Source organism: Anopheles marshallii, chromosome 2 (genome assembly GCF_943734725.1).
Source record: "Anopheles marshallii chromosome 2, idAnoMarsDA_429_01, whole genome shotgun sequence".
Classification (NCBI taxonomy): domain Eukaryota; kingdom Metazoa; phylum Arthropoda; class Insecta; order Diptera; family Culicidae; genus Anopheles; species Anopheles marshallii.
The window spans coordinates 70158590-70186173 of NC_071326.1; the positions used below are offsets into that span (position 1 = coordinate 70158590).

Here is a 27584-nt window from a genome sequence, read left to right on the forward strand (position 1 = left end):
CCCGTCTCATTCGGCCATACCAGTACGACCGAAACACGTGTTCATATTTGGGGAATTTGAAACAGATCACCGTAAAACCGAAGCTAGTTTCCGGCAGGAAGGATGGTAGTTTTACACGATTCAACGTCACGTTTTTGAAGACTAGTAGCTGGGGCTTTACCGGACAACGGGTAGGCACATTTCCACGATGTTTTAAATCTTCAATCACCAACGACCCGGCCCGATCGACACTTGGTCTCTCCAGAAAGGCGCAAAAATCGAACGTTTTATTATAGATCCAATTTTCCTTATAACCTATACGGACAAAGTAACCGATGTTCATCTGCGAAAATTCGAGAAAAAAGTGACAAGGAATTTGACGTTTTATTACTTCTTGCGCTTACCTTTATATCCACAAGTGGAAGAAGCACATCAAGTACGAGTTCCATGGTAAAATTATGAAACGATCCCTGCCTATAGATGGCGACACTGGTGTTCACATATTTGCTACCTTCAACCTGTGCCTTACTCAACACTGGCACTAACTATAAACGATGGAGCAAGTTCGTATAAAGTATTTTGTGCGACTTACAGTAAGTAAAAGTAAACAGTAAACTTACTTGTAGCGATCGACTCGCAGCGTTTGTTAGAGTGACAATGGTAAGAGAGTAAACTCCAATAGTAAAAATACACTTGAACATTATCAATGAATGATTGTGAGCTATACGACGTTCGACATATGGTTTTGGTTAACAGTATAGGCGTACTAGTGATTTTTCTTCTAATTCACATGACTTTTAATGGGTAAATTTTATTTTAATGTTGTGTTTCAAGAGTATTATTTATCCTTTTGCGTAGACTGGATGATAGATATAGAGATAGGATGATACATCGTTTTGACATATTTTACTAAATTACAACCTGATGTTAGATTTTAATCGGAGCGTGTTATTAGATTACAGAGATGTATATGACTCTTAGCGCCAATCTACACAACGCGCTTCTGTAGAGCAGCGTATTTTGTTTTAATTGCACAGCGCATAGCTAGCAGTCACCGATTTAAGTGTTAATTACACTTTAATTATGCATATTTACTAATCATTACAAGAGTTTTCCCTACCCATATTTGATATAAATTGATTTCTGTCAGAGGATTTTGAATATTGTAGTTTAAACATCGAAATAAATTATGACCATTATTCATCAAGATCAATTACCATTCTGTAACAGCTGTCAAAATAAAAGCACGAACACCCAAAAGCACCTAAAATCGTGTCGTGTAGATCGTTGGCTACAGTGCCTATGCTAACAGGAGGTCAAGAACAAGAAACGGTTGAAGTACGGGTTAAGCAAGTAAATATGACCAGCGTAAACGGGGTACTATACTAATGGTTTGCGTTTATCACGAGTAGTTCATTTCTTCAGTTGAAATGTAACACATACGAGAAACATGTATTTCGTTTTTCTATATATGCATTCTTAAAGGAATCGTAAAACAACTCATTCTTGATACCCGCTGTAACTTTCATAATGTAATTGACTTCGGGTGATAATGACGGCAAACGTATTGTACTCGTTGATATGCCCCGGTACTTGTGGTGATCTGGAGCGATCGGACACTTGGGCGGTACCTATGCGTTGCGATTCAACTCACGTATCAGTTATCTGGCCCGACCGATGAACTGACGCTCTGTCAGAAACTTACACAAGTTGAAGGTTTGGTTTTGCATCGGAGCTCTTACCACGCCGCCAATCACGTTAACCCGTACGACGACGTTTAACTTGTGATAGTAAAAACATTAACTTTATGATTGATAGAATTTGCCAATGTACGCTTCACCTACCCATGGATCTACTAGCGGTTGATACACCAACAGGTCCATATCGACCTTATTATCTATTGGTGTGTCCTTTATGACGAAGAGTTTAAGTACTTCAAGTTAAGCTTTAGATTCACTTCCTTTAAGAGTGGTATCACTTTGTAAGCACGGTATGATGAGACGAGCAGGATCGTGCAAAAACAGATAGAATATGAAAATACTCTATCTTGGGAACATAAATGTCGACATATATTGGTGCTATGTTTTATAAATTTAGACGATTCCTGCTATGTAATGCAGTGCAAGGTATGGAAAGAACTGTATTTTATATCCATAGTACCATTTAATATCTATATAAAAGCGCATGTAACAACTAATCTAAACGATACAATAATTTTCATTATTTTATTGTAAATAGAGCAATTTAATTTAAGCCATATTGCGAAGCGTACAATATTTAACGGCAATTGATAGATGACTACTAGATTCAGAGCTAATTGAAATAAAAATCTCACTATCATCAAAACTAAGGTTAAGTCTATGTTTAACATATTTTTTTTATTTACTTCGTAGAATTGTGGAATTCACGTGAGAAAGTCGGAACCATTTCTAGAATGTTTACAAACTAAAGTGGAATAAGATAAAGTAGATGTGAGCACGGATCTTGTTTGAACACCCTATCGCAACTGTCATTTAAAAAAAAAAATCATCTCATAATCCTTATATCGGATCTACGGCTCTGTCTGTGCAGAGCGGCTCGATCGTAATTTTAAGAATAGTCTCGCAATGGTTTTTACAATAGAAATACATCATTGTTTAGTTGTTTTACACAACAACGTAACTTGGGATCTGTATTGGAATTAGCAGCGCTCGGCGGCAGTGCATTTGACTCTGTTGATGACCCCATGCCAACGGGTGTCAAAGGTACGAATTTTCGCCGCCCCTGTAAGACCGATCACTTCCAGCATGAAGTCCACTTGGTTGAAAAAAGCGGGCAATCGCATCTGGCCCGTTGAGATGCCACGAAATTTATAAAGATCGCTTGCAATGGGACATCCTGTGGGCAGGTTACCGTGTCGTCTCAGCTCCCGGTAAACGATCTGCACCAGACGATGCGCTCCAGGATTTTTAATTAGGACGCAAACATCGACCGTTTGGTTGTAGAAGGGTGCTTTGAGTACACCGGAGCCTACATCAAGCCAAAGTGTAGCAATTATCTACAAGAAGAACAAAAAAGATACGATCACGCTAAGTTAGAGTATGAGTCATTTGCTACACCCGATTGAATTTTACGCGAGGAATATAGATCGGTTGAATCACATGGAAGTCAATGTCTATGCGGTTCCCGTTGTTGGTGGATTCTACTTGGGTGCTAAAATTTATATACTTAGTGCTTGTCACTTCCACACGGGTCACGACGGGTGTAAGCTTGTACTTCGTTAACGACACCGTCACCGATAACACGTTTAGCATTAGGATCAGAGTAAACCATTTTCCTTCAAGTGAACACATTTCTTTACTGATTACTTGCCGAAGTACGACTGTACGTACACGTTACTCTCAGCGTAGTCATTCAAACATATTTGAAATACGTTTGTATCATTTGCGCTAAGAACAAAATGAGGGTAAATTAAACTGCAATTCATATTAGTGTAATAACAAAAAAGTATTGTATGTTTCTTCCTGTTTGTTCCAATATTCGTCATTATAACGGCAGTCGCGCGTTAAATTGTTTTTCAATCGCGATAAAGTTGAGGTTTAATTTTTTCTCTTCCGTTAAATTTTATTGACAATTTTTTTTACATTGTAAAACTTTTAACTTAATGTTTTTTATTAGAATTATTGCAATGCAAGGTTTTCGAATTCATGTGATAAATTTGAAGCCATTGCTAGGTTCAGTTCAAGTTGACCCTAAAAACACCGAGCTTGGTTGGAGACCCTTCCAATAATCTGAAGCTCGATTTAGCTCGAAGCCAAAGGATGCAAATTATTTTTCTGATTCTTGATTTAATTCTGACAGGTAGATACGACTCTTAATAGGGTTGTAGTGATGCAAAGTGGTATAATTTTTTTTTCGGATTATGTCGCTTTATAAGAGGTGCGGTTCGGACCGGATCAGATCAACTGTTCCGACTCCACCTTTCTTAATCAAATCGGATTCGAATTCGTGGGATATATAGACTATAGCTCTCTATGGATCGAGTCGGCATCAAATTAATTATCCGATCAGACCCGAATCTGTGAAGGGATAGAATTTTCCAATGAACCTTATTCCTTTAAATAATAGTAGAATTTTCCCAAAGTTTTCGAACACTATAAAGATGATACCAAAACATTAGATCTCATAACGTTGGATAAGAACATATTTTTAAGTTCAAATCAGACCAGATCCACAATTTCACTTCCATTTTCCCATTCCTGTAGAAAACCTTTGGACCAGTTCCGTGCTTATCTAAAATGCCCGACATTGTATAAAGCGTTCTATGCACCACTGATCGCTTGAAGAATGACGAGCACGATTTTGGTAGACGATTTAGAAAACCCTGTAACAAACAAATTTAAAACGGGTTAAAACGGGTGTAACCAAACAGGTAAGTAAGTAAGTAAGTAAGTAAGTAAGTAAGTAAGTAAGTAAGTAAGTAAGTAAGTAAGTAAGTAAGTAAGTAAGTAAGTAAGTAAGTAAGTAAGTAAGTAAGTAAGTAAGTAAGTAAGTAAGTAAGTAAGTAAGTAAGTAAGTAAGTAAGTAAGTAAGTAAGTAAGTAAGTAAGTAAGTAAGTAAGTAAGTAAGTAAGTAAGTAAGTAAGTAAGTAAGTAAGTAAGTAAGTAAGTAAGTAAGTAAGTAAGTAAGTAAGTAAGTAAGTAAGTAAGTAAGTAAGTAAGTAAGTAAGTAAGTAAGTAAGTAAGTAAGTAAGTAAGTAAGTAAGTAAGTAAGTAAGTAAGTAAGATGATTTACATCATTTCTGCACTCCTTTTTATTATAGCAGTAGGTACTTGGTGGTTGCATTTTATGCTCTTAATCACTAATGGTAAATTTTTTCAACCGACCGTTCCAGCGACTGTCGAATATTAAAATCTTCTCGGTACCATGCCAGCATTTAACCACCAGCTGGAAGTTTGTTTCGGGCAGATACATTGGCAGATTGACGTGGCTCAGTGTGACATTCGTAAATAAGACTCTTCTAGGCTGCACCGGGCAGCTCGCTGGTATTTGTCCGTGACGCTTCAGGTTATCGAACACCATCTTCACCAAACGCTCGTTGGGTCGAAGTAAAAAATCGCACAAATCGATTTTACTGTTGTAAAGTATGTTATCTGACTTACCGATACGTACATAGTAGCTGGCCTGGAGCTGTAATCAACCACACGAGTTTATTAAATACGGTCGCATAAGGCCTGCCTTTAGGCGCACTTCAGATTCATACCGTAAGTGCATAGAACTTCTGCAGCACGATAAGTGACAAATTGAACGCTGAGTAGGGAGCGGCATTGTACCGCCTGAGCGTTACAGTGGAATTTAAATACCTCGGATTGCTCGTAGCTTCAACGCTGGTTAAAATAACAACCATCTGAAATTAACGGGTTCACTTTTGAGGTTGATATGTTTTGTTGGAAAGCTTCAATATACTCACCTTTTCCGTTTTTGCACCTCTTACGCGCGTCAGGTACGCAAACAAAACGATCAAAAGCAGTAATGCCTTCATGACGACCAAATAAAATGTCTTAATACAATTGTGTTTGACCAAAGCGTGTTTTTGATTTTGAATAGCATAAATTGGGTTAATTATGTTTCGGTTTCACCAAGCGCAACGAATGGGCTTAACAGATGATTAGATAAGTAAAATGGTGTGCCAATATCCGGATTTTTTTTGTATGTTTTAGCAAAAGTTTACAGTTTTATTTCACGGCGTCGTTTATGCCATCCAAATAAAATCGGTAATTATTGTTTGCAAAAATAAAAATACCTCCGTAAAGAAGCGGTTTTCTACTATAGATTTTTTGTTATTTTACATACATTTTTTATAATCTGTTATTATTTTTTTTATTCACGGAAGAATGGTCTTGCCGTATACTTTAATGATTTATTTTTAGTTATGGTTTAAAATAGACACATTTAATACTTATTTATTTCTTATATTATGATGGATTTTTCGTATCATATCCCCTATTTAGAGGTTGAAGTGTTCGCAAGGCATATCCCCTTGATTTGTGTTTATTTGCAACGATACTAAAAAAATATACACGAACTCCCTAATACACCCAATGTTTGGATACATTGACTTCACGGGTGGTAAACAGAGAATAAGTAATTATAATGCAATGAATGCCGAATTTGTGTTAATGATTACGATTAAAGATTCAAAATTAATGTAATTAATTTGCGATTACTGATTATAGGTATTAGATCAGATAAATTGATAGACCTTATTGTGGGGAAAAAATATATGTAATTACGCAGCATCCATCACAACAAGTTCAATAGTGGTACGAAAATCAAGTTATACGTGATCGTTCGAATTTCGATTCAATAACGATTGCATAATTCCAGGCTCTAGTCTAGCTTCTGGGAACCAATTTTTTAGTGTTAATATGTCGATATAATATTTACATTTAGAAAGTAATAGACAAACAGTTTTGTTCGATTTATTAGGTACTGGATTAAAAGAAGACTACTTTACATGAATACTTTGAGGCGTCTGTTCCTTAGGCACGAGTAGCTAGGGCAGACTATTCGGTAAAATAAGTCCATACGGCTTAGCCGTTCCAACGAATAAAAAAAATCCGTTTTCTCCGAACAACAAGTTTTATGCTCGTGTTTATACAATTCTAATACTTATTCACACCACCTAACATCTTTCTTTGGCGATGCATTTGACTCTGTTAATGGTCCCATACCAACGGGTGTCGATCGCGTGTTCTCTTGCCGTCCCTGCGAGACCGATTATATCCATCATGAAGTCTGCCTGCATGAAAAACGCTGGTAACCGCATCCGACTCGTTGATATGCCACGAAATTTATAAAGATCGCAAGCAATGGGACATCCGGTGGGCATGTTACCGTGTCGTCTCATCTCCCGGTAAACGATCTGCACCAGACGATGCGTTCCAGGATTTTTGATAAGGTTACAAAAATCGACCGTTTGGTTGTAGAACGGTGCTTTGAGTGCTCCGGAGCCTAAATCAAGCCAAAGAACAACGATTACCTACAGTTGGGAGGAAAACAGATTTAAAGTGATCATTTCTATAAACTTCACTAGCACATATGTTACGCGTGGATTGTGAATCGTCTGCAATACATTGAAGTCGATATTTAAGTGATTATCGCTCGGTGTAGATATAACTTGTACGCTTGAGTTTAAGTACTTTGGATTGCCCGTCATATCAACACGGGATATGAACGGCGTAACTTTATAGCCAGCTAACGAGACCGTCACTGATACTACGTTCAGCGTTAGCGATACACACAAAAGCTTTTTCCTAAATGAAGACATTATGGTACTGGCTACATAAAGGGATACGATAGTACGAATATGTCACTCGTAACTGTTATGAGGACTCTTTCAGCACAATTAATATTCCATATATAATAACCATATAGAATAACCAGATAGCTACGATGAAGCTGCTGATAATTGATTGATTGTAAATTGAAATTTACTGATCGTTGATCGTTGACAAGGCATTTGGTTTGCTTTTAATTATTTCATTTTATCTGACCAGTAAGTGGCTTCATTATTAAACATTATAAAATAACTAATGGAGTTGAGATATATGGTGTCTAAACATGTTCTACTAAACTTGATGCAAATAGACACATTAAGTTAATTATATCCGCGTAACACTACTAAAAAATCACAAACTACACCCATGAGACAATATTTTATGAATATGCAATCATAGCATAAGTCATGTTAATTTTCCATCAATTGTATGAACAAATACTTCTACATTAAAGTAAACAGATCACTTGGTTGATAAATGTTAAATTTGTTAGAAGATGTAAATAATATGGTTCTTGTAATAAAATAATTTTCTTTGTTTTAGGAATGTGTTGAACCAGAACATTTATGTTGGGAGATAGTAGGTAAAGAAAGGAGCTTTTTCATACAATTGAGGCTTAGAAAAAACATATGGTGGAAGTTTAATTAAAACGAACCAAAAAGAACCAAACTAACCTTCAGCGGCCATTCCTGTTCTAGTAGTTCATGCTTCATTCCTCCGAAAAACGCTATTATAGCGAAAGGTGGAATGATCCGCATATTATACGATAAATAAACTCAGCGTATTAGAGGAACCGCGTATTTCAGAGACTGTCTAATTATAACAATCAGAAAATGTAGACTTGCAATTATTATTATTATTATTTGCAACGCATTGTTTAAGTACTGCAATAAAATGTGTAGTATTTGCATCAAAGATACATAATTCCAGGCCAAATAACAAATTAACCATCTCGTGCTGATACAATTATCATGTAAATCCAAATTTCCTAACATCTTTCTTTGGCCGTACATTTTCTTCTGTTAATGGTCCCATACCAACGGCTTTCGACTGTGTGATCTCTTGCCGTCCCCGCGAGACCGATGATATCTACCATGAAGTTTGTTTGCGTGAAAAATGGTGGGAATCGCATTTGGCTCGTTGATATGCCACGAAATTTAAAGAGATCGCGCGCAATTGGACAACCGGTGGGTATGTTTCCGTGACGTCTCAGCTCTCTGTAGACGATCTGCACCAGACGATGCGTTCCAGGATTTTTGATAAGGTTACAAATATCGATCGTTTGGTTGTAGAACGGTGCCTGGAGCGCACCGGATCCTACATCAAGCCAAGCAACAATGACTACCTACAGTTGGGAGGAAAACAGATTTAAAGTGATCATTTCCACAACTTCACTAGCACATATGTTACGCGTGGATTGTGAATCGTCTGCAAAACATCCAAGTCGATATTTAAGCGATTCTCACTCGGTGTGGATATAACTTGTACGCTAAAGTTTACATATTTTGGATTGTTCGTCACATCAACACGGGTTATGAACGGCGTAACTTTATAGCCAGCTAACGATACCGTCACTGATACTACGGCCAGCGTCAGGAATAGTAACAACAACTTTCCCTTATATGATGCCATTGCTTTGTTGACTACAGCCAGGGATATGATAGTATGAACACATTATTCTCAGCGTAGTCATTCAGTGCAATTAATGTCCCAAGGATGAGTTAATAATAAATTACCATGTAATCATACCCGCAAATCATGAGGAAGTTGAGCAGTTAATAATTTCGTGCATGTTTAACATGCAATGTGTCAATTAGTGGATTGCATAAAATTTTCAATAAATACAATAATAGTAATTATGCTCTGAAATTGTTTATATCTTTTATCGGGCTGCAAGTTAATAATTTTGCTGTTGTTAGTTATAGTTGATAGTAATTAGTGATAGATAGTAGTAAGTAATAGTAATAGTTGATGTAACTCATTATATCTATTATATTTATTGTAATCCCCTCACTTTTTTTTAACCGAACGATTCTATTAAATAACGGATTTCTTTTCAATGTAACTTTCTAATTGATGCTGTACATCATAGATCAACACTTTTATGCGGCGCGATCCATACACTAACTAGTTTGTAAACAAAATAGCTTCTAAAGTCCGGCGCCGCTAGCATCATGAATCCGGGCCATCCAGCGATCAGTTTAATTCTTAACGGTCATTTTTTTCAACCGACCGTCCCAACGACTGTCAAATATCAAAGTTTTTTGAGGTCCTTGCCAACATTTTACCATCAGCTTAAAGCTCGTTTCTGGCAGATACATCGGCAAGGTTAGGTGGTTCAGCGTGATGTTGGTGTACGTTAGGGTTGTTGGTGCCACTGGGCATCTCTTTGGCATCTCTCCGTGACGCTTCAGGTTATCGAAGACCATCTTCACCAAACGCTCGTTAGGGCGCACGAGAAACGTGCACAGATCAATCTTGCTGTCGTAGAGCATATTCTCTATCATGCCTGACCTAATGTAGAAGGTGGACTGAAGCTGTAATGAAATATAAAAGTTTATAAAACGAACACACGGAACCTTTCGACCGTATCGAAAAATCCGTACCGTCATTGTGTAAATCTTCAGCAGCGATGTAATCGACATATTGAACGCTGAGTAGGGAGCGACATTGTACCGCTTAAGCGTTACAGTGGAATTTAAGTACATCGGATTGCTCGTAACATCGACGTTAGTCAAATAAGCAATCATCTGAAATGTAAGAAAGAATTCCTGAGGTTGATGTGCTTTACTCGGGTGTCTCCACAAACTAACCTTTTCCGTTTTTGCAGCTCCTGTGAGAGCCAGGTAAGCAAACAAAACGATCAAAACCGGCGATGGCTTCATCACGAACAGTTGAGCTGTCGATGTCCGACGGTGTTCAACCAGCGTTTGTAACTGGTTTTGAATAGCTGTGGCGTAAATAAAACGTCGTGTTTCCTTTCTCGTCAGTAGTATAATTGAACCAGTAGTAGATTTGCAGTTAGGAATTGGGTGTCGGATTAATTGGGGAGTTTAATTGTCATAATTTACCCTTTGTTCTAAATGAATTTAAATGTTTTAATGAATTTAAAACCATGATTAGCATCCAGATATCATGATTATCATTCAGAATATTACAGCATGTTTTAAATCTATTTTAACTTAATTTATGATTATTTTTATTAATGCTTACGTTTTTTAAATTGTTCAGTATATTATTAGTAAATCATAGCAACCCAATAAAATGTGGTGAGTTTAAGAATATTTTGTCACTCGATTCGAGTGTTTCGTAGGATATTTCACATATTTCATCGCAGAAATTAAAAAATGGAAATTTCACAAGGACTATTCTAAAAAAAAGCTATTCATAGTCCTGTCTGTCACACTCGTCGACATTGAAAAACTTTGGTGGTATATCCTGTTCGTTATTCATTATGAGCCAAACCAAATTTAGATGACTATTTAAAAAAACTTTGAGATATCTGTGCAAAATCGGAAAAATGCTTTTAATTACAAGAAATAGTGTAATTAATACGAAGGAACCTTACCAGGTTTTGAGGCTGTAAAATTTATTCGAAAGTTTTGTTTCATTCAGTGTTTCAATTTTCCATTCTTAACAGACTACCGTACCATCTTGTTTCTATGATTAAAAGCGTGCGTGCTCGTGTGTAAACCTTAACTTCGACCAAAAAATCAGTTTCCGGTATAAAAGCGGGAATAGGAAAATTAGACGGCGTAATGTTCAGCGCCATCACGTACCCGGGCCGGTAAGGACAGAGGGGTATTTTGCTATTGTTTTTGACAGCATCATAAAACATTTTCAACAATCGAAAACTGTTCGGTCGCCTAAGGAACTCGCAACCATCGATCCACCGGCTAAGAAGCATTTGCTGTACCGCACCATCGAACGCACGTATAGAGTAGGAGAAAAAGGTCTGGAAATTGAACAGCAGCTTTTTAAAAATTGACACCTTTTCTACATAATTTTTTTGTTTAAACATTCAACAAAATTACCTTCATGTCTCGGATTTCACGCAAACTTTCAAAGTGTAACAAGTACGTTCTGTTGGTAATATGTTCACCAATGTCTATGATGGATACGTTCACATATCCTTCATGTCCCAAGGCTTCATGGTATGTGACGACTGGATAAAGCTACGTGGGAAACAGATGAATTGAAAAACTTTTTCAAAGTGTTTGTAATTAGCATTAGGTTTTCACTATCCCTTACTTGTTCTTACCATCACGTTAGTTCGAACAACGAAGATGCAACAAGCACAAAGTGCCACAAACATCCGCACCCGTTCGCGAATCATGGTTGAATCCCGCGAGTATGAAGGAAATAACATTGTCGATATATTGCGAACGCTTGTAAACCTGAAAATTGGTACCTTTTGCAATCAATTTAAAGGACAACACATATTCTTCAACATGATAATTGGTGCGTTATCGATGAAACGAACGAATCGAAGAATGGGAGGAACAACGTTGCTGAACATAGAACATTGTGTGGTGTACAATGTATGACTCTGGAATTCATAGTCATTATATTTCTATTTATGGATCTAAATCTATTGCAATTACGTATAATTTGTCATTAACGTAAATGTCCGATATTGTGCTGTCTTCGTTCAATATTGTAACCTACTCTCATTGGCAGAATCTAGGCGCCCGGTGTTATACTGCTGTAGTTTGGTAGATCTGATTCCGATTCAAGAACCTGAGAGAATCTTTGAACTAAACTAATGGTTCCGAATCTCTATTCTGAAGATTCGTAAACCCTCAAACAAAGAGGCTTTCATGTCCCGATCCCTCCGTATATCCCAAACAGAAAAAAAATGCATTCTCGATCTGGCAGGTTGAATTGTTGGTTAGACTGAGCTAGAATTAGTCATGCATGTTAGAAGCCAGAGATCATGTTGCTTTTTCCGTTTGGGATATGTTCTATTCCCAATGGCGCCCCCTACGGGAAACGCGCGGAATTACGAGTGACGTACGGAGATCGTTAACTAGTTTTAATAACGGGGGACCCACACCACTACGTCTACAATATGATTTGAAGAAATTTGTATTGAGTTATTGGTTTAGCTTGCTAGGTGAGCCGATCTATAGCAGGTTGTAGATTATTTCCGTAGTGACACTTTCAATTTTAGCTGCTCTTGGTCGTGGCTCTGTGAGCGTTCTTAATTCGGGTTTTTTGCTTCGCCAATGGCTTACCGTTCGCGACACGTGTCAATCTTCCGTAGTAGCGTACCTCAACGACTGGTTCAAACAATACGCCCGTGTAGTAGGATGTTTCGAAGATGAAATTGCTCTCGGGCAGAAAGTCCGGTACACGTATAGCGGACGGACGTATGTTGTGTAGATGAAATTTTTCATTCTCGGCTATCGGACATCCAGTAACGAAGCGATTGTTAAGTTGCATATGATCGTAAATCACTTTAACCAGGCGGTCGATGCCTGGGCGCCTCACGTAACTACACAAGTCGACTGTTCGCTGAAGAATGCGATTTACCGTACCTCCTGTGACGGTATAATAGGCGACAGTTAGCTGAAAATTTTAAAAGAGAAGGAAAGGAAATCAGACGTTTAATACCATACAGCATGGCGTGAAATCCACAAATTTTCGAATAAAAATTAAGAGTTTAAAACGTTTTCATGACAGATGGGACAAATAAACAAATTATATGTGTCATATGGAATATATGAAAATTCTCAAAATTGCTTACCTTTACTTCTCTCACTTCTCGAACCACTTCGACGTCCAGAGAAACACTTTGATTCGTGGCGGAGTTTGGTTCGGTCAAGCTGCACGTCAGGTTAACGAACCGTTCGTCAAACTTACATTCCATTCTATTTATTACGGGTATGATCTAGAAAATTGGGAAAAAAACGAACACATCAAGAAACGATTTCACAGCTCTGCACAACTCCGTACGCACAGTTACAAAACAATCGGCGTGGTTGGCAAAAGTTAGCAGTGCCATAAAAACGCTTGCGGTCCACCCAAGTTGCATCATGCTTTAAGGTTACTTATGTACTGATCGTTGCCGTGATTTGTATTCGGTAGAAAATCCAACGTACTATGTTTGCATCATTTAAATGTGTTGTGAAATTCATAGTATTTGCACGCTATGTAGGAAAAATGATTAAAACGAAATTGCTCTTCAGACAGGCAAACAGACAGACAAATCAATTTAAAATTCTTTCTAGAACTTTGATGAACGTTGTGTGATAGCAGTTGCCACATTAATCAAATGTAATGCAAGGGTTACACCAGTTTGATTGTTTAGGTTATTTCGCTATTTAAGGTATTTCTTCACATAAAACGTCAAATGTTACTAGAACAATACCGCCTGGAACAAGTGGAAGCGGGAAACAGTTAGAGTATTCAAGCATTAGTTCCTTAAACTACTTATTTAGTTACTAGCGGGGGTTATCTATACCGTTCGCGATTGAGACCCGTCATCAGCCAATCCATAACCTCGGATTTTGTGGCAGACGCATCAATGCCATCACTCCATCTTGTATCTACAAAGCCTCCTTTGCCAATCAATAAATATATTGAATTATAGAATCAATTGCATGTGCGGTGATTGCTAGAGATGTAGTAAGGATGATCAGCGATCATGTCATTCCCTTGTCCAATTTTCAGGATTTAACTAATGTAACTAATGTAATGTAATGTCTAATGTAACTAAGATAGTTTTTAAATCGCCTTCATGTAGGTGTTTTGGGCTAGTACCTGTGCTTGTTCTACAGTCAAATAGTTTTATTGCTTACGGACATTTTGCTTACAACTACAGTAGTGCAAACAATAATGCATAAACAGAACTATTAGTGTCGCGGTTGACTGACGCACCGGTGAAAGCGGGTTATGCAGGGGATAAATAAACGCTTTTTAAAACCGACGTAGAATGTTCGAGTTCTATCTAGAGTGTTTGACATTGGTGGTAACCGAAGGTCTAACCGTTACAGCTATATCGCATCGCAGAATAGATGTGTAACAAGTTAGTTATTCGATCTACAATACAATTGAAAATTGTTCACAGTTTTGAAGTGACACAGGCTAGAAATGGAAAAAAATGGGCAAAAACCAAGGGCCGAGTTATGCTGGGAAAATCTTTTCTTAACTTCTCTAAATTAGGCTTCTTTTTAATCGTTTGCTATGTTGCTTATTAGTTTATGTTAATTATTTGAGATTTAATTTAATTCAATTTGTGAAATGAATGGAATGAAAAGCTTCCATAGTTTTGTTTCCTTTAGGATTTGGTTTCTCCGCTTGGGGAAGTAGGACTATTTAAATCGCTCATATCGATCTGGCTCGTGGAAATCATGTGAATCGTTAAATAAAAGTCGGTATTTTATTCTCACTATATAGGTTTGTCACACAGTTTTAGTTTTAGTTTTAAATTCTTCCTATAATTCTTACCAGCTTGCCATAGCAACGAAACTCGACCATGATTTCTCGTTTTACCTCGTTGCGATAGATGAGCTCCATCATGAATTCTGTTTCAGGAATAAAGGCCGGTACCGGGACGTCGGCCGGTCTAATGTTTCGTATGTAGTACCTAGCGGCTGGGATGGGGCATCGCTTCGGCAGGTTCGTGCGCTGGCGTACATAATCGTACACCACCCTCAGCAAGCGGTCCGAGTTGGGATTCTGCATGTAAAAGCACATATCAACCGTCCGTTTGAACAGTGCCGTCCTCGTCGTGCTGTTCCTCATGATGGGATAGTAAATTAAACTGAGCTGCAAAAAAACAAATGTTCGAAAAACTTCAAAACTCATGAACCCCTCGCTCAGGTTTTGCGAAACCGCACCTTTAAATCTCGCACCGGGCTGGTAATTTCCACGCCAAAATTGAACGACTGGTCCGTTATCGACTCGGGCCGATGGGATATGAAGGAAACGTTAATGTTTTTCACTTTACTTTCGAATTCCATATTCGAGCAGTAAGCTACCAGCTGCAAATCGTAATGAAAAGAATGCCAAGGTTAATAAATTATTGAGATATTTACACAAAACAACACAACCTACCTTCATAAATGCATGCAGTGGAAGTAAGTGAGTCGACAGTGTTAGCAGTAGGAAAATTAGAATAGGAAACGAAGGTGCCATGCTATTCATGAGAGGGAAACCATACGTATGGTTAAATTTGTTAAGCTTAGCTGCTTTGCCTTGATGGCACTATTGATGATTCAATTGATTAAATGACACTAGAGCAGATATTTGCGAAAGATACTATGAGCAATGTGCTGTGGGTATGAGACAGCAAATGGGTTTGTTTGAAATTAAGTAATCAATCAATCTAAGCTAAGGTTGCGTAGTTTATTTTACTTTTTAATTGATGTAATATATTAATAATTAACTATAAAAAGTTTAATTCTACAATGTCACATGATCACTACTTTAGTAAAATCTCAGATACGCGAATCAGTTTAATTCGAGAGGAATAATTATTTTCTAATACAAATTTATAGTTATCGGCTTATCTTAATTGCGTAAAATACTAAGAAAAAATAATTTAACTGTTTTCCATTATGTCCGAGTGCATTAAGGACCATAGTAATTTTTTATTAATGGCTTGTATCATGTTCCTTAATCTCTCTCTAAATTATTTCAATATATGCGATACCGAATATCTGGGGGACTACCTACATAACATCGGTGTCCATACATGTGCAATGGGTAATGAATGGATTGGGAACAATGTACTTGAAATGGTATAAAATCGGTATTAGGTAGCAACCATTTAGGATAAATAGAGAAAAGATCTATTAACCCCCCACACAAAAATGTTTATTACGTTTCTATAAATCGTACCAACTTGCCATAAAAACGAAACTCTAACAGCGTTTCGTGTCTAGTTTCCGAGCGATAGACTTCCTCTAGTATGAATTCACTTTCGGGCAAAAAGGACGGTATCGGAACATCGCTGGGTCGAATTCCGCGTATGAAGTAGTTTCCCGCAAACAAGGGACATTTGCTTGGAAAATTACTGCGTTGGTTGATGTAGTTGTAGACGCTATTTACCAAACGATCCGAACGGGGATTTTGTATGAAGAAGCACATATCAATCGATCGTTTCAGCAGGACGGTTTGAACAAGCTTGTTCAAAGCAATAGCATAGTAAGTCGCCGTCAGCTACAAGTTAGTGAATAGTAAAAACAGGATAGGCACGCACAATGCACTTCCATGATCGACGGTCCGTTTCGCAATCATTACCTTCATATCTTTAATATCCCGTAATATTTCGATATCGCAGTCTACGGTTTGGTTAGCAAGGGAAAGGTTTGGCCGGAATGTGCACGACACATTGACGAACTTTCCGTAGTAATTTGTCTCCATTTTTGTACCGACAGCTAGCAGCCGTACCTAATTGGAAGGAAGGTGGGAAAAATATTGTAGGTAACTATCATCAAACGTTTGCTAATAGAACGTTGACATTGGCTTACCTTTATTGAGCCGTTGGCTAATTGGAAATTGGAAAGCACTATGCATGCAAGCAAATATCCAATATGCATCAAATAGGCCATGCTACTCACATGAGAATAAGCAGAAAATTAGGGAATGGTGCTTTATATTGTATTCTGCGCTTATCTTTAAAGGGATTTCAATAAAATAACTGACAAATAATAGCGTAATTAAACTGCAAGATAATTAGTTGAGAATTCACGTGGGTTTAATTACTGTCATCATTCTTAAATAAATTATGTCATATATCTCCTTCGGCTCCCGTTATTATCTTTACATGCATTTAGACAAAGTATTATTGATGTAAAAACTTATGTTACCAAAACAGATTGTTTGTTTTGAATTTTTGTTGCAATGTTTTAGAATAGTAGATGTGCAACGAACTGGTTAAGAAAAAAGGAGTGCAAAGGGAGATAAGAAAATCAGCCGTATTTATCCAAGTGTAAGGAGAATGCGATTCAGTTTCATGGATGTTCATAGATTCCTGAGTCTCCGAAGAATGATCAAATTAAAATTGAAGCTTTAAAGGGAATAAAAGAAAGCAGCAACGGATAATAAAATGACCAAGTTGCTTGAATTTTATGTTTTTAAATCCTTGTAGATTTAAGCATTGATTGATAATTCTGAATCTTTGGAGGTTTGTTCACCTTACAAAACTTTAAAATCCAGAGTGGTAATTTTCTCTAGATTCATTGCAGACTAATGAATCTTTGGAGACGCTATGAGCCTTTGATTAGATAATAATACCTTTGTGAGTAGACTCATAATTCGAATGACTCTTCGATGAGTTTCACTACTTTCAACCGGATTGCTACACTTCGCGACAAACGAAAAGTTTCAAGCTATTTCTTCCTGCTCATCATCGGTTTCAATTTATTCACTTGGAAAAAATACCATCAATAATACGCACTAGCTTCCCATGCAGGCGAAACTCTATCATTTTTTCTGCACGTACTTCTGAATAGTACAGGAGCTCCAGTACGAACTCAGCCAGTGGTAGAAACGATGGTACCGGCACATCGGACGTTCGAATGTTCCGTGCTGCGTAGCTTCCGGGACCGAATGGACATCTTGCCGGTAAGTTGCTGCGATCATTCACGTAGTCGTAAACGGTTTTTACCAAACGATCTGATTTGGGGTTTCGTAGGAAAAAGCAGATATCGATCGGACGTTTGATGAGTGCATTCTGAACCGTGCCGTTCTGTGAAACGGCGTGGTAAAGAAATGTCAGCTAAATGTTTATTATACGGATAGATAAAAACAGGTGTGTAAGTGCGAAACAAAATGCAATCAAAAGTTCCTTCTTACCCGCAGATCCTTGATTTTGCGTGTTACATCAATATTGAAATCAAATGATTGGTTTGCAACGGATTTTGGTTGATGTATTTTATACGACACGTTGAAGGTTCTTGTAAGGGATTTAAATTCGATTTTTTTAGCCACAGCTACCAGCTATAAATTAATCAAAAAGAAAATGTTTTTTTGTTAGTTAAATTATGCAATCAGTCAATTACAACAATTTTTAAACCCATAAAATACTTTTATGAAACCGTTGGCTTGTTCGATGCAGAGGAAGAGTAGTATTAAAACAAGAATGAACAGCAAAATCGACTGCTTCATGTTCACTCCAGCCAAGTACACTGACAAATGGTAACAAAAATGATACAATAAATTTAAACGCTTGTATCAACAAATCTAAATGCTAAAATAATGGTGGCTATATTTATGAAAGTGTGTGTATGCCATAAATGGTCTGTTAAAAAGCATCGATTAATCAGAAGCTAAAACTAGCCATTAAATAGGATAGGTAAACATATCACTTTGCAATAACTTTTAAAACCGAATTGTGGATAGCAAATTATTAAATGAAACAATGCGTAACTATTTTTAATTGTGTATACTTATACAACCGACATAATACTTACACAATACACTTATTAATATATAAAGATTTTTAATTAATCGAAAACAAAATTGACTTCTGTAGTTACGTTGTGCACTGTACAATGGAAAACTATATCTTTTTATAAATATCTTGAATAGTTTTTTTTTAAATACTATATGCCGTTTTTTTAAGCAATGTAAAGCAGACATTAGGATTGTATGGATGTTACTTCCTGCGTTCCTGCTTAGCTGAAGATGCTATCGCATTCAACCGAATTAATGAATAGATAGAAAATAAGTATAAACTCTCAGGGCACTTTGCTACCACCAAGGATCTGCGCCAAGGACAAGGGCTTAGCAAGGGGGTAGCTTGATTACTGGAAACTTCGGGGAACATATTCTATAATTTTTTATAGGATTTTTGGCCCCGTATGTGGAAGGACAAAAGAGGAACCGCTACTATGACGAGCTGTGCGGCAAGCTTACTGTCGTACAGCGGATTAGACTCGCTAGGCTCCGGTAGGCTGGTCACGTCATGAGAATGACACCGGACGACCCAGCCCGTAAAGTCCTTTTAGGTTGTCCACATGGATAGAGTAGGCGTTGGGCATATACTATAAGGACTATAAGGAAAGAGTGATGGCGTTGATGCGTTCTCCAGAAAAGCCGGGTTAATTGATTAGCAGGCGAAGGCGCTGCGAGGGTTAACACGTTCCGGGCCGCATCACGCAAATTTGGGTGATGCTCTACGGAAATTGCAAAGGCATTGCAAAGCTTAAATAAACCTTGCACAAGCACTGACGCTCGGTAGTTTCGACAAGTTTAGTAATGGTCTACCATTGTTTGCGCTTTTAAGAATGTATTTCTTCTGGGTGAAACATTTATATTTCTTCTGAATAACATAGCAAAATTAATCAAAGTTGATCGATTCGTTTGTACTTAGGATGCTTGCACTATTAAACACTAGGCAAAATATTCTCAAAAATTCGAACCAATTTCCCGTACAGCTGAAATGAAACTGTGATTTCCTTCTTGATACCTGAGTAGTAGCCAAGATCCACCATAAACTCAGTTTCGGGAAGCAACCCTGGTAATGGCATATCGGCCAGTTTTAAATTGTGCATGTAATATGTACCAGCAGGCATGGGACATTTAGACGGCAAGTGGCTGCGTTCCTTTATGTAGTCGAAGATGCTTTTTATCAAACGATCGGATCGTGGATTTCGAAGGAAAAAGCAAATATCGATCGAACGTTTCAATAGCGCATTCTGCATGGTGTTGTTCAGGGCTATGACATGGTAAGATATTACCAGCTATAGAGAAAAATATGTCAGATTATAAACCAAATATAACAAAAAATTAAACAACTTTCTTACCTTCAAATCATTTAAATCACGCTTGAGCAATATATCAAAGTCAAGCGATTGGTTCGTCAAAGACTTGGGATTGTTGAAGTTGTACGAAACGTTAAATGTTTTGAAATTGTTTTTCAACTCCACCTTGGTGCCAAATATTACCAGCTGTAGAAAAATGCGTTATATTACTATGTGGTGCATAACATTTATACAAAATACATCACCTTTACGAAAGCATTCACGACTTCCACACGAAATGACATTAGCACAATTGATAGAAACAAAAATGATCCCATAAACTTCATGTTTACTGGAGGTCTGTAGGAATTCGACTAAAATACAGATAACTGTTCAGACGATCATTCATTTTCATTCATGATCATTTAAATATATAGTTATAAATCGTTTTAGATAGTTGTTGGATACACTGATAAAGCCTTTCAATTACCACCAAGTGTAGTTTTAAGTAACAATTCAGTGATTCATCAGCAATGATGAATGTTCGTTTCGCTTCGTTATGTATTATAATTAGTTTTAATTTTTTATACACAAATTATTATCCGAACCAATCTTTGACAGTTATAGTCATTTAATTGAACATTTCGGTAAAAACTAAACAAAAAGAAACACCTATTGCTATTTTAGGACCATAAATACCATCTGAAATTTGACTGTACAACAAAGTATTGGAAGCTATGAGTAAACATAAATTTATTACAATTTAAAAATGTAAAGCTTTGGTAACGGAATGAGGACAAAAAATAAGTGCTTAGCACTTGAAAATAACTCCCTTTGTATAGTAGGCATTTTATTTTCTGTTTAGATGATTTCGTCCAGATATATAACTACCATGTCAAATTGACATTCAACTCATATGTTTTAATTCGCTAAGATAAGATGTTTTCAATTATGCGAACTAACTTGCCGTTCATTCGAAACTCTACCAATGTTTCAGAGCGCACTCCTGAGTAATAATTCAACTCCAGCAGGAATTCGGTCTCGGGTAGAAAAGCTGGGATGGGTATGTCGGCCAGCTTTAGGTTGCACATATAGTATTGTCCCGGAAGAAACGGGCATCTCGCCGGGAGGTGGCTGCGCTCTTTAACGTAGTCGTACACGCTTTTCAGCAAACGATCCGTTTTGGTGTTTCGTAGGAAAGCGCAATAATCCACCTGGCGTTTGAGCAGCACGGACGATAAGATGCCAGGACGCGTCATGCCATGTAGAACTAGCAGTAACTGCACAGAACAGTATGCTGGATAGTTTGAAGGCAAATATTAAATTATCCACGGCGCTTACCTTGACATCCTTGATAGTGCGCTTCATTTCAATTTGGATCTCCAGTGACTGGTTGGCAACGGAAGCTGATTGATACAAGTAATGGGAAATGTTGAAAGATCTTATGTTATAGTTGAAATCTATTTTGTTGGCAACCGGCACTAGCTGCAATTAGAAATAGACAAGCAAAACGAACACAAAAAACAAACAATAGTTGTTAATATTTCTATCAACATTGTGTAATACTAATAATATTACTTATAACTAAGCGAAACGTCTAAATCATTCGAAGTCTGCTCACCTTCACGAAAGCGTTTGTTGTCGGTAATGCAAAAACGTGAACGAAGAATAGCAATAATGAGAACGGATTCTTCATGTTCATTGCAATGCGTAGAAAAAAAATTCGTTTTACAATAATGTTGCTACACTTGCTGCTTCTTTTATAAACAGTACTCGTGACGCACGGGTCACTCTAGCAACAAATGACTTAATGTACCTAGATAAACTCTACCGAATATGTAGATAGTACAACAATTTAATAAGACATATGGTTAGGCCATTACAGCGTGAATAAAAAGAGTCATTTATGAATTTTAGTTTTTGTGTTGTCCGCAATTAATGTCAAGCATTAAATTACGCAGACCAATATTATCGCTACCGGAAACATTTTTACCAAATGTTCTTAATGAATTAAACAATATGTGGAAAAGTATCTAGAGTAAACGTAATTATTGGCAATTAACTGCGTGCCACGTCATGCAATTAACACCAGAAAGTCAGAATTGAAAGGCCAAAGGAGTGATCGTTTGAATTGAACGAATTGAATTCGTGTAGTTTGTAAGAGGCGTGAGTACAACCATTAAAGCGTAAACCTATTCTGGAAGCTGATTAATTTCAATTACAGGTAAACCGTCTAGGTGTCCTGGATTCTCCTCACAGCTCGGTTCATCATAAAATGCACATTTCGTTATTTAAGTCGTTGTCCAAAGGTTTGATTGTCCACATGGCTCGTAGAACTCCTCTCTTTATGATCAATTTACACCCTGTTCCCCAGAAGGATGCGATCGCGGTCAGAGACTCCTTGTCGTAGTTTGTCTTGAGGCACACTACAGCCAACGATTTGGGGTTAAATTGGAGAGATTTGTACCTCGGTTATCAAAACCTTCGCTTGAAATATAAAAACATATATCAATCCGATGAGTTTTATAAAACTTCTCCCCTACATTTTAAATCACTGCAGGGTGCGTTACCGATACGTTTCGTGGTTCATTGTCTTTATGCACATTGCTTTTCTATGTCACTTAAATAGTGAAAACTCTTACGATTACATTTAAAGTCTTTAAATATTTTGAGATAATATGAAATACGCCGAAATTGCAATTTGTTTTTCGCATTAATCGTAGTGACCTCTGCAGTCAAGTAGACTTTATTGCAATACTTTCGAGAAACTGCTGCTACTGTAAGGTGGGTAAAATGTTCTTAACAACCCGCACTAGTTTCCCGTACAATCGAAATGAAAGCGTGATTTCCTGTTTAACTCCTGAAAAGTACGCCGTTTCCAACATAAATTCCGATTCGGGCAGGAACGCTGGTAGTGGCACAGTGGCCAACCTTAAGTTGCGCATGTTATAGTTATCGACCGGGATAGGACATCTCGATGGTAGGTGGCTAGTTTGCTTTATGTAATCGAAGAAGCTTTTTATCAAACGGTCGGAGCGTGGATTTTGAAGAAAAAAGCAAATGTCGAGCGTGCGTTTCACAAGCTCGTTCTGGATGTTCCCGTTTAGAGCAATGACGTTGTAGGTTATTTTTAGCTGAATTGAATAAATGTGTACGGTTGGTGATGGCGAAACCATGATCAGAGGGTTTTCTTACCTTCAAATTGTTTATCTTATGCTTAGGAACGAATTCAAAATTAAGCGTTTGATTACTTAAAGATGTCGGATTCTGGAAAGCGTACGAAACGTCGAATGTTTTGTTGTTATTTTTCAGCTCCACTTTAGTAGCAAATATTACTAGCTGAAAGTAGATACATTGGTTCACTAAATTGCCATTTACACGAGTTAGCACAAATTAACTCACCTTCACAAAAGCATCCGCCTGATTCCAGTGAAATGAAAAAAGCAAAATGGTCAGAAGCAAAAGGGCTCTCAATAGCTTCATCTTTACTGTAGACGTGTAAGTAGGCGACTGAAACCACTAAACAACCGCTTGGTGCATTATAGAAATCTGATTGGAAATATAACAGCATTTTACACCATTTTAGATAGCTGTTGTATGTTCGGAACAATCTATTAATAACCACCAGGTGCAGTTTTGATTCGCAGTCCAGTGATTACTAATAATGCAGAGTTTGTTACTCTCTTTGAGTATATTTTAATACTTGTTGTTTTTCTTGACAAATCTTCGGCATTCATTGGAGTTTATATGAGTATTGAGATTAAAATAAGAAAGTCATTTACAAATTAATATTTTGCGGCCATAAATGCTTGTTTGAGGAAAAAATGTGTAATCTCTCCAGTATTTTAAATCAATCACCTCCAATCCCAAGTAATATGTAAATGAATAGCTGAATAAACATGATTTTACCAACTTTTATATTCTAGATTTTGAAATAAAAACCGGCCAATTATTTATATTTATACATTTTTGGAGTAAGGATTTTCCCGAGGATTTGATAGTGTTCGATTGCATGATGAATCTCGCAGCATTATACATAAAAACACTGTAGAGAAACATTAATAATTAACAAGAAAGATATACAGTATTTCATTCATGTTTACATTGCAGTTTTATTCATGAAGAACAGCCAGGCCGTATCGCTTAAATCGATTGAAATCTAAAGTAAAATTCACATAAGTTTTGGAGACATTTCGTTCTCCGAGCAATGAAAGCTCGCTTTATCCCGGGATTACTCGTCCATTTTGTGTCCGTTGCTTATCATTCAGGTTAAATAGGATTAATCAGATTTATACAGCACTACGAGACAAATACAACCCGAACGGCACTCTGAAGTATCCGCAGTTTTAGGCACCGTCACAGTAGGAAAATGGCTACATTCATTTAAATTACTTTTACTTACCTACATATACTTGTTTCTTTATTTACATTTTATTTAATTTTCAATACGACGCTTAAATATACGTATACTTACATACTTTAAGTGTGAAGGTAGAAAATACACCACGAGCTGTGGAGGGAAGATATAACCCAAATGTTTAATAATTTCCTCAATATATAGTTTACGATTTGTTTTGCATTGAGATTAAAAAAGTAAGAATAACACCGAACCGAAATGACAAATAACTATTAGTTTTTTTCACAACTAACACAGTCGATCGTATTGCTAAGCACTATATAATACAGCCATTATTGCTCATTAAAAATAAAACGATTATTTATTAACCTTTCAATGCGAACTAATTGAACAGTTTGTCGATGATGCGCATCAATTTCCCATAGACCCGAAACTCTACCAGTGGTTCCGATCGTACCTCCGAGCGGTATATCAGCTCAAATATAAACTCGGCTTCAGGCAGAAACGGCGGTATCGGTATTGTGGCCGGCTTCAAGTTACGCATATAGAAGCTACCGGGACCGAAAGGGCATTTCGTAGGCATGTTGCCGTTGTTCTTCACGAGCTGGTACACTACGTTCACTAGACGGTCCGATTTGGGATTGCGTAAGAAAAAGCACAGATCCACGTGCCGTTTCAGTAGTGCATTTTGGGTGGTAACGTTTTTGGGGCCACTGTAGTACGCTAGCACAAGCTGGATTGAACGGAAACGAGTGTGAGAATCGATCGTGTATTGCTTTTGGCTTAGGTGTTCTTACCTTCATGTCCTTAATTTGACGCGTAACTTCAACTTCGAAATCAATCGACTGATCAACCAAGCGTTTGGGCGTGTGGAAAATATACGAAATGTTAATGCTTCGAATGTTATTTTTCAACTCAAGCCTATTCCCAATGGCGACCAGCTGTGGTGTGCAGAAATAGATAAGAAAAGATAAAAAATCGATTATCTGCCGCCGAAGACTTTTGACTATCTGCTACCGTTAGTAGACGTATACCTTCACGAAAGCATTCACTAGTCCTGAATTAGTAATGAACAGTAGAAGCGTGAAGAACACAGTTGTCCTTAAAAGTCTCATGTTTACCGCAGAGAGATGAATGGTAGAATAAACACATTGTTATGAAGTTGGAAGCTTGTTTGGTTGGCACTTTTAATAACAAAATAATTGAGGATGTGCCACACGCTAACATTCTGTTACAGGCGTAAAATAGCGCATAGTAATAGCACATGTGTACAGTGGTTGACAAGTTTTGACGAATTTATCTGACTTTGAAAAAGCCCAACGAGTATTAAAATTTGTTAATGTATAACTAATGTTTATAAAAACATATAAATGTGTTTCTAAAGCAAAATATAGTATGATTTAAATATAAATAAAATTGGTAATAAATAAAATATTATTTGCAGTATTTGATGCTGATTTTCATTGTATCAGTTCTATACGTCGGAAAAGGGCAAACAAATGACACATGAGCGTTAATTGCAAACTATTTACAACGACGTCGCTATATTCGAGGGTTACAGTCGAGTTTTCTGCAGCTTATTCCTTGGCCTGTAGAATCGGTCGAACATACAGGCTACATAATCAAGAGAGTAACAGAATAAAGTCTCGAGTAGAATAAATCTTCAATGAGATCTGCGTATGAGCGTAAAATGCATAAACATTTAATAAAGTACAGTATATTTAAACCGTAATGTAAGCGAACCCTGCATCAACTGAAACAATCGCCTAACGCTTATTTAATCGCTGCTGTGGAAAATTACTATGATCGTTTATCATGGGTGTAGATAGCAGTGCAATTTTTAGGAAATTAAAATTGTTGCTATTAAGTAGTACATCATTTAATGTATTATATTCGTAACGTTTCGGAAGGTATATCTCCATTATTAAATTTTTCTAAATATTCTTCAAAAAACGAACACAATGCAAAATCCAGGTTCCGAGCGTTGGTTGATCACACTTTGACAATTTTTCCATACCAATGGGTTTCTAGCAGCATCTTCATAGGATTGCCTTGCAACATGTTAACGTCCACACGAAAGTGACTAGCGGGCATAAACGATGGGACGCGCGTTCTAAAAAATGTTGCATTCCGTACGTAGTACGTACCGGGATGGGACACTTGGATGGGAAGTTGCTGTGTTGCATAATTTCCATTTGAATAAATTGCAATATTCGGTGCCGGAATGGTTGGACGAGGAAGTCACACAAATCGAGCGTATTGTTGTACAGTGGTGTGTGCAGCTCCCCATTCTTCGAGCGGAGTATTAAAACGCCATTAATCTGGGTAACAGGAAGAACAAATCAAACGAAAACAGTAGAAATAAATATATATTTGCAGAATGTTATCAAGTTTTCAGCATAATAAACAAAACCATATTTACCATCAGCTTTGATAGATCTTGGCTTACAACTATTTCAATGTTAACACCTGTTAAAGATGTCGAGCCGTACTGGGTAACGTTTCCCTTCGCACAAATAACTGGTGGAGAATCGAAGATTTCTCCCCTTCCGAGTCTTATTACATTCTGCAGAGGCAACCGACGAAACAAAACATAAACATAAATGTAGCAAACAACTGTAATGTTGCTGTTTCGGTCCTTACCCTCTTTCCGCCGTACGCAATGGGGAGTTGGCTACCGAAGAAGTTCCATAGCAATAGCCATCGATATCCAATTCTCATCAGAGTAAACATTCCTAACTTTGATAAACGAAAGTTCAGCAATCAATTCGGTAACTTGAGGATCGATTCGCTCGTGTTTGTGTACTGTGTATGCTACTATTTTTCGAATAGATTGAGACATTAACGAATTGTGGTATAAATACACCTTCATTGAAAGAGTAATTTAAAAGATAAAGTTATCTTGTGATGAAACGGTTCAATGATTATAATTGGTGCTAATTTAAAATACAATTCGACCGTTATGCTTAATTGTACTGAAAGTGTAAGCAGACCTTTGTTTTTTTTCAACTTGAGTGTAAAGTAATACAGTGGCGGATCTAACGGTGGGCGGAGTAGGCGGCCACCTAGGGCCTCGCCGTGAAGCGGGCCCCGGAAAAAGCTGTTAGGAAAAGTGTATAAAGTCTAAAAGTAACACAAGAGGCCTGTGAAGAAATTGGAATAAAATCCCCCTCCTCCCCCGGTCAACAGTTCCATCCATTTGAGGGCCTCTAACCTACCTTTCCTTCCACCCCC

The 27584-nt window shown here is 37.4% G+C and overlaps 10 protein-coding genes across 10 annotated transcripts; all 10 read right to left on the reverse strand.

Moving 5' to 3' along the window:
- Positions 1-4812: 4812 nt before the first annotated feature.
- On the reverse strand, positions 4813-5500 carry LOC128718497 (uncharacterized). Its single transcript, XM_053812120.1, has 3 exons — positions 5429-5500; positions 5222-5365; positions 4813-5148 (listed from the first exon to the last, which is right to left on the reverse strand). Exons 1-3 carry the CDS (start codon positions 5498-5500, stop codon positions 4813-4815), a joined length of 552 nt encoding a protein of 183 aa, XP_053668095.1.
- Positions 5501-9499: 3999 nt separating this feature from the next.
- LOC128718498 (uncharacterized) lies at positions 9500-10183 on the reverse strand. Its single transcript, XM_053812121.1, has 3 exons — positions 10112-10183; positions 9905-10048; positions 9500-9835 (listed from the first exon to the last, which is right to left on the reverse strand). Exons 1-3 carry the CDS (start codon positions 10181-10183, stop codon positions 9500-9502), a joined length of 552 nt encoding a protein of 183 aa, XP_053668096.1.
- A 734-nt stretch (positions 10184-10917) lies between these two features.
- LOC128709203 (uncharacterized) lies at positions 10918-11634 on the reverse strand. The gene is made up of 3 exons (XM_053804187.1): positions 11560-11634; positions 11333-11473; positions 10918-11253 (listed from the first exon to the last, which is right to left on the reverse strand). Exons 1-3 carry the CDS (start codon positions 11632-11634, stop codon positions 10918-10920), a joined length of 552 nt encoding a protein of 183 aa, XP_053660162.1.
- Positions 11635-11981: 347 nt separating this feature from the next.
- On the reverse strand, positions 11982-13338 carry LOC128718499 (uncharacterized). The gene is made up of 4 exons (XM_053812122.1): positions 13261-13338; positions 13048-13191; positions 12536-12869; positions 11982-12019 (listed from the first exon to the last, which is right to left on the reverse strand). The coding sequence occupies exons 1-4, from the start codon at positions 13336-13338 to the stop codon at positions 11982-11984; spliced, it is 594 nt and encodes a 197-aa protein (XP_053668097.1).
- Positions 13339-14726: 1388 nt separating this feature from the next.
- On the reverse strand, positions 14727-15440 carry LOC128709360 (uncharacterized). The gene is made up of 3 exons (XM_053804359.1): positions 15360-15440; positions 15143-15286; positions 14727-15071 (listed from the first exon to the last, which is right to left on the reverse strand). Exons 1-3 carry the CDS (start codon positions 15438-15440, stop codon positions 14727-14729), a joined length of 570 nt encoding a protein of 189 aa, XP_053660334.1.
- Positions 15441-16124: 684 nt separating this feature from the next.
- LOC128718500 (uncharacterized) lies at positions 16125-16858 on the reverse strand. The gene is made up of 3 exons (XM_053812123.1): positions 16778-16858; positions 16548-16697; positions 16125-16466 (listed from the first exon to the last, which is right to left on the reverse strand). The coding sequence occupies exons 1-3, from the start codon at positions 16856-16858 to the stop codon at positions 16125-16127; spliced, it is 573 nt and encodes a 190-aa protein (XP_053668098.1).
- Positions 16859-17673: 815 nt separating this feature from the next.
- On the reverse strand, positions 17674-18416 carry LOC128709265 (uncharacterized). The gene is made up of 3 exons (XM_053804253.1): positions 18336-18416; positions 18105-18248; positions 17674-18027 (listed from the first exon to the last, which is right to left on the reverse strand). Exons 1-3 carry the CDS (start codon positions 18414-18416, stop codon positions 17674-17676), a joined length of 579 nt encoding a protein of 192 aa, XP_053660228.1.
- Positions 18417-19636: 1220 nt separating this feature from the next.
- Positions 19637-20340, reverse strand: LOC128718501 (uncharacterized). Its single transcript, XM_053812124.1, has 3 exons — positions 20260-20340; positions 20057-20200; positions 19637-19993 (listed from the first exon to the last, which is right to left on the reverse strand). The coding sequence occupies exons 1-3, from the start codon at positions 20338-20340 to the stop codon at positions 19637-19639; spliced, it is 582 nt and encodes a 193-aa protein (XP_053668099.1).
- Positions 20341-22767: 2427 nt separating this feature from the next.
- Positions 22768-23476, reverse strand: LOC128709363 (uncharacterized). The gene is made up of 3 exons (XM_053804362.1): positions 23396-23476; positions 23189-23332; positions 22768-23127 (listed from the first exon to the last, which is right to left on the reverse strand). The coding sequence occupies exons 1-3, from the start codon at positions 23474-23476 to the stop codon at positions 22768-22770; spliced, it is 585 nt and encodes a 194-aa protein (XP_053660337.1).
- A 1256-nt stretch (positions 23477-24732) lies between these two features.
- On the reverse strand, positions 24733-25465 carry LOC128709362 (uncharacterized). The gene is made up of 3 exons (XM_053804361.1): positions 25385-25465; positions 25148-25291; positions 24733-25083 (listed from the first exon to the last, which is right to left on the reverse strand). Exons 1-3 carry the CDS (start codon positions 25463-25465, stop codon positions 24733-24735), a joined length of 576 nt encoding a protein of 191 aa, XP_053660336.1.
- Positions 25466-27584: the final 2119 nt, after the last annotated feature.

Bases quoted from the DNA above. Each gene is read 5' to 3' on its own strand.
- LOC128718497 (XM_053812120.1), bottom strand. From the start codon at position 5,500: ATGAAGGCATTACTGCTTTTGATCGTTTTGTTTGCGTACCTGACGCGC. The intron at 5,366-5,428 runs GTGAGTATATTG...CGTTAATTTCAG, and splicing joins GAGGTGCAAAAACGGAAAAG to ATGGTTGTTATTTTAACCAG. The intron at 5,149-5,221 runs GTATGAATCTGA...GGTTGATTACAG, and splicing joins AGAAGTTCTATGCACTTACG to CTCCAGGCCAGCTACTATGT.
- LOC128718498 (XM_053812121.1), bottom strand. From the start codon at position 10,183: ATGAAGCCATCGCCGGTTTTGATCGTTTTGTTTGCTTACCTGGCTCTC. The intron at 10,049-10,111 runs GTTAGTTTGTGG...CTTACATTTCAG, and splicing joins GAGCTGCAAAAACGGAAAAG to ATGATTGCTTATTTGACTAA. The intron at 9,836-9,904 runs GTACGGATTTTT...ATTTCATTACAG, and splicing joins TGAAGATTTACACAATGACG to CTTCAGTCCACCTTCTACAT.
- LOC128709203 (XM_053804187.1), bottom strand. From the start codon at position 11,634: ATGATTCGCGAACGGGTGCGGATGTTTGTGGCACTTTGTGCTTGTTGC. The intron at 11,474-11,559 runs GTAAGAACAAGT...TTTCCCACGTAG, and splicing joins TTGTTCGAACTAACGTGATG to CTTTATCCAGTCGTCACATA. The intron at 11,254-11,332 runs GTAATTTTGTTG...TTCAATTTCCAG, and splicing joins GTGAAATCCGAGACATGAAG to ACCTTTTTCTCCTACTCTAT.
- LOC128718499 (XM_053812122.1), bottom strand. From the start codon at position 13,338: ATGATGCAACTTGGGTGGACCGCAAGCGTTTTTATGGCACTGCTAACT. The intron at 13,192-13,260 runs GTGCGTACGGAG...CCAATTTTCTAG, and splicing joins ACGCCGATTGTTTTGTAACT to ATCATACCCGTAATAAATAG. The intron at 12,020-12,535 runs GTAAGCCATTGG...AATCGGAATCAG, and splicing joins ATTGACACGTGTCGCGAACG to ATCTACCAAACTACAGCAGT.
- LOC128709360 (XM_053804359.1), bottom strand. From the start codon at position 15,440: ATGGCACCTTCGTTTCCTATTCTAATTTTCCTACTGCTAACACTGTCG. The intron at 15,287-15,359 runs GTAGGTTGTGTT...TACGATTTGCAG, and splicing joins CACTGCATGCATTTATGAAG to CTGGTAGCTTACTGCTCGAA. The intron at 15,072-15,142 runs GTGCGGTTTCGC...GTTTTTTTGCAG, and splicing joins GCCCGGTGCGAGATTTAAAG to CTCAGTTTAATTTACTATCC.
- LOC128718500 (XM_053812123.1), bottom strand. From the start codon at position 16,858: ATGGCCTATTTGATGCATATTGGATATTTGCTTGCATGCATAGTGCTT. The intron at 16,698-16,777 runs GTAAGCCAATGT...CCTTCCAATTAG, and splicing joins TAGCCAACGGCTCAATAAAG to GTACGGCTGCTAGCTGTCGG. The intron at 16,467-16,547 runs GTAATGATTGCG...ACTAACTTGTAG, and splicing joins GGGATATTAAAGATATGAAG to CTGACGGCGACTTACTATGC.
- LOC128709265 (XM_053804253.1), bottom strand. From the start codon at position 18,416: ATGAAGCAGTCGATTTTGCTGTTCATTCTTGTTTTAATACTACTCTTC. The intron at 18,249-18,335 runs GTATTTTATGGG...ATTAATTTATAG, and splicing joins AAGCCAACGGTTTCATAAAA to CTGGTAGCTGTGGCTAAAAA. The intron at 18,028-18,104 runs GTAAGAAGGAAC...ATAAACATTTAG, and splicing joins GCAAAATCAAGGATCTGCGG to CTGACATTTCTTTACCACGC.
- LOC128718501 (XM_053812124.1), bottom strand. From the start codon at position 20,340: ATGAAGTTTATGGGATCATTTTTGTTTCTATCAATTGTGCTAATGTCA. The intron at 20,201-20,259 runs GTGATGTATTTT...ATTTTTCTACAG, and splicing joins TCGTGAATGCTTTCGTAAAG to CTGGTAATATTTGGCACCAA. The intron at 19,994-20,056 runs GTAAGAAAGTTG...TTTTCTCTATAG, and splicing joins GTGATTTAAATGATTTGAAG to CTGGTAATATCTTACCATGT.
- LOC128709363 (XM_053804362.1), bottom strand. From the start codon at position 23,476: ATGAAGCTATTGAGAGCCCTTTTGCTTCTGACCATTTTGCTTTTTTCA. The intron at 23,333-23,395 runs GTGAGTTAATTT...ATCTACTTTCAG, and splicing joins AGGCGGATGCTTTTGTGAAG to CTAGTAATATTTGCTACTAA. The intron at 23,128-23,188 runs GTAAGAAAACCC...TATTCAATTCAG, and splicing joins ATAAGATAAACAATTTGAAG to CTAAAAATAACCTACAACGT.
- LOC128709362 (XM_053804361.1), bottom strand. From the start codon at position 25,465: ATGAGACTTTTAAGGACAACTGTGTTCTTCACGCTTCTACTGTTCATT. The intron at 25,292-25,384 runs GTATACGTCTAC...TGCACACCACAG, and splicing joins TAGTGAATGCTTTCGTGAAG to CTGGTCGCCATTGGGAATAG. The intron at 25,084-25,147 runs GTAAGAACACCT...CGTTCAATCCAG, and splicing joins GTCAAATTAAGGACATGAAG to CTTGTGCTAGCGTACTACAG.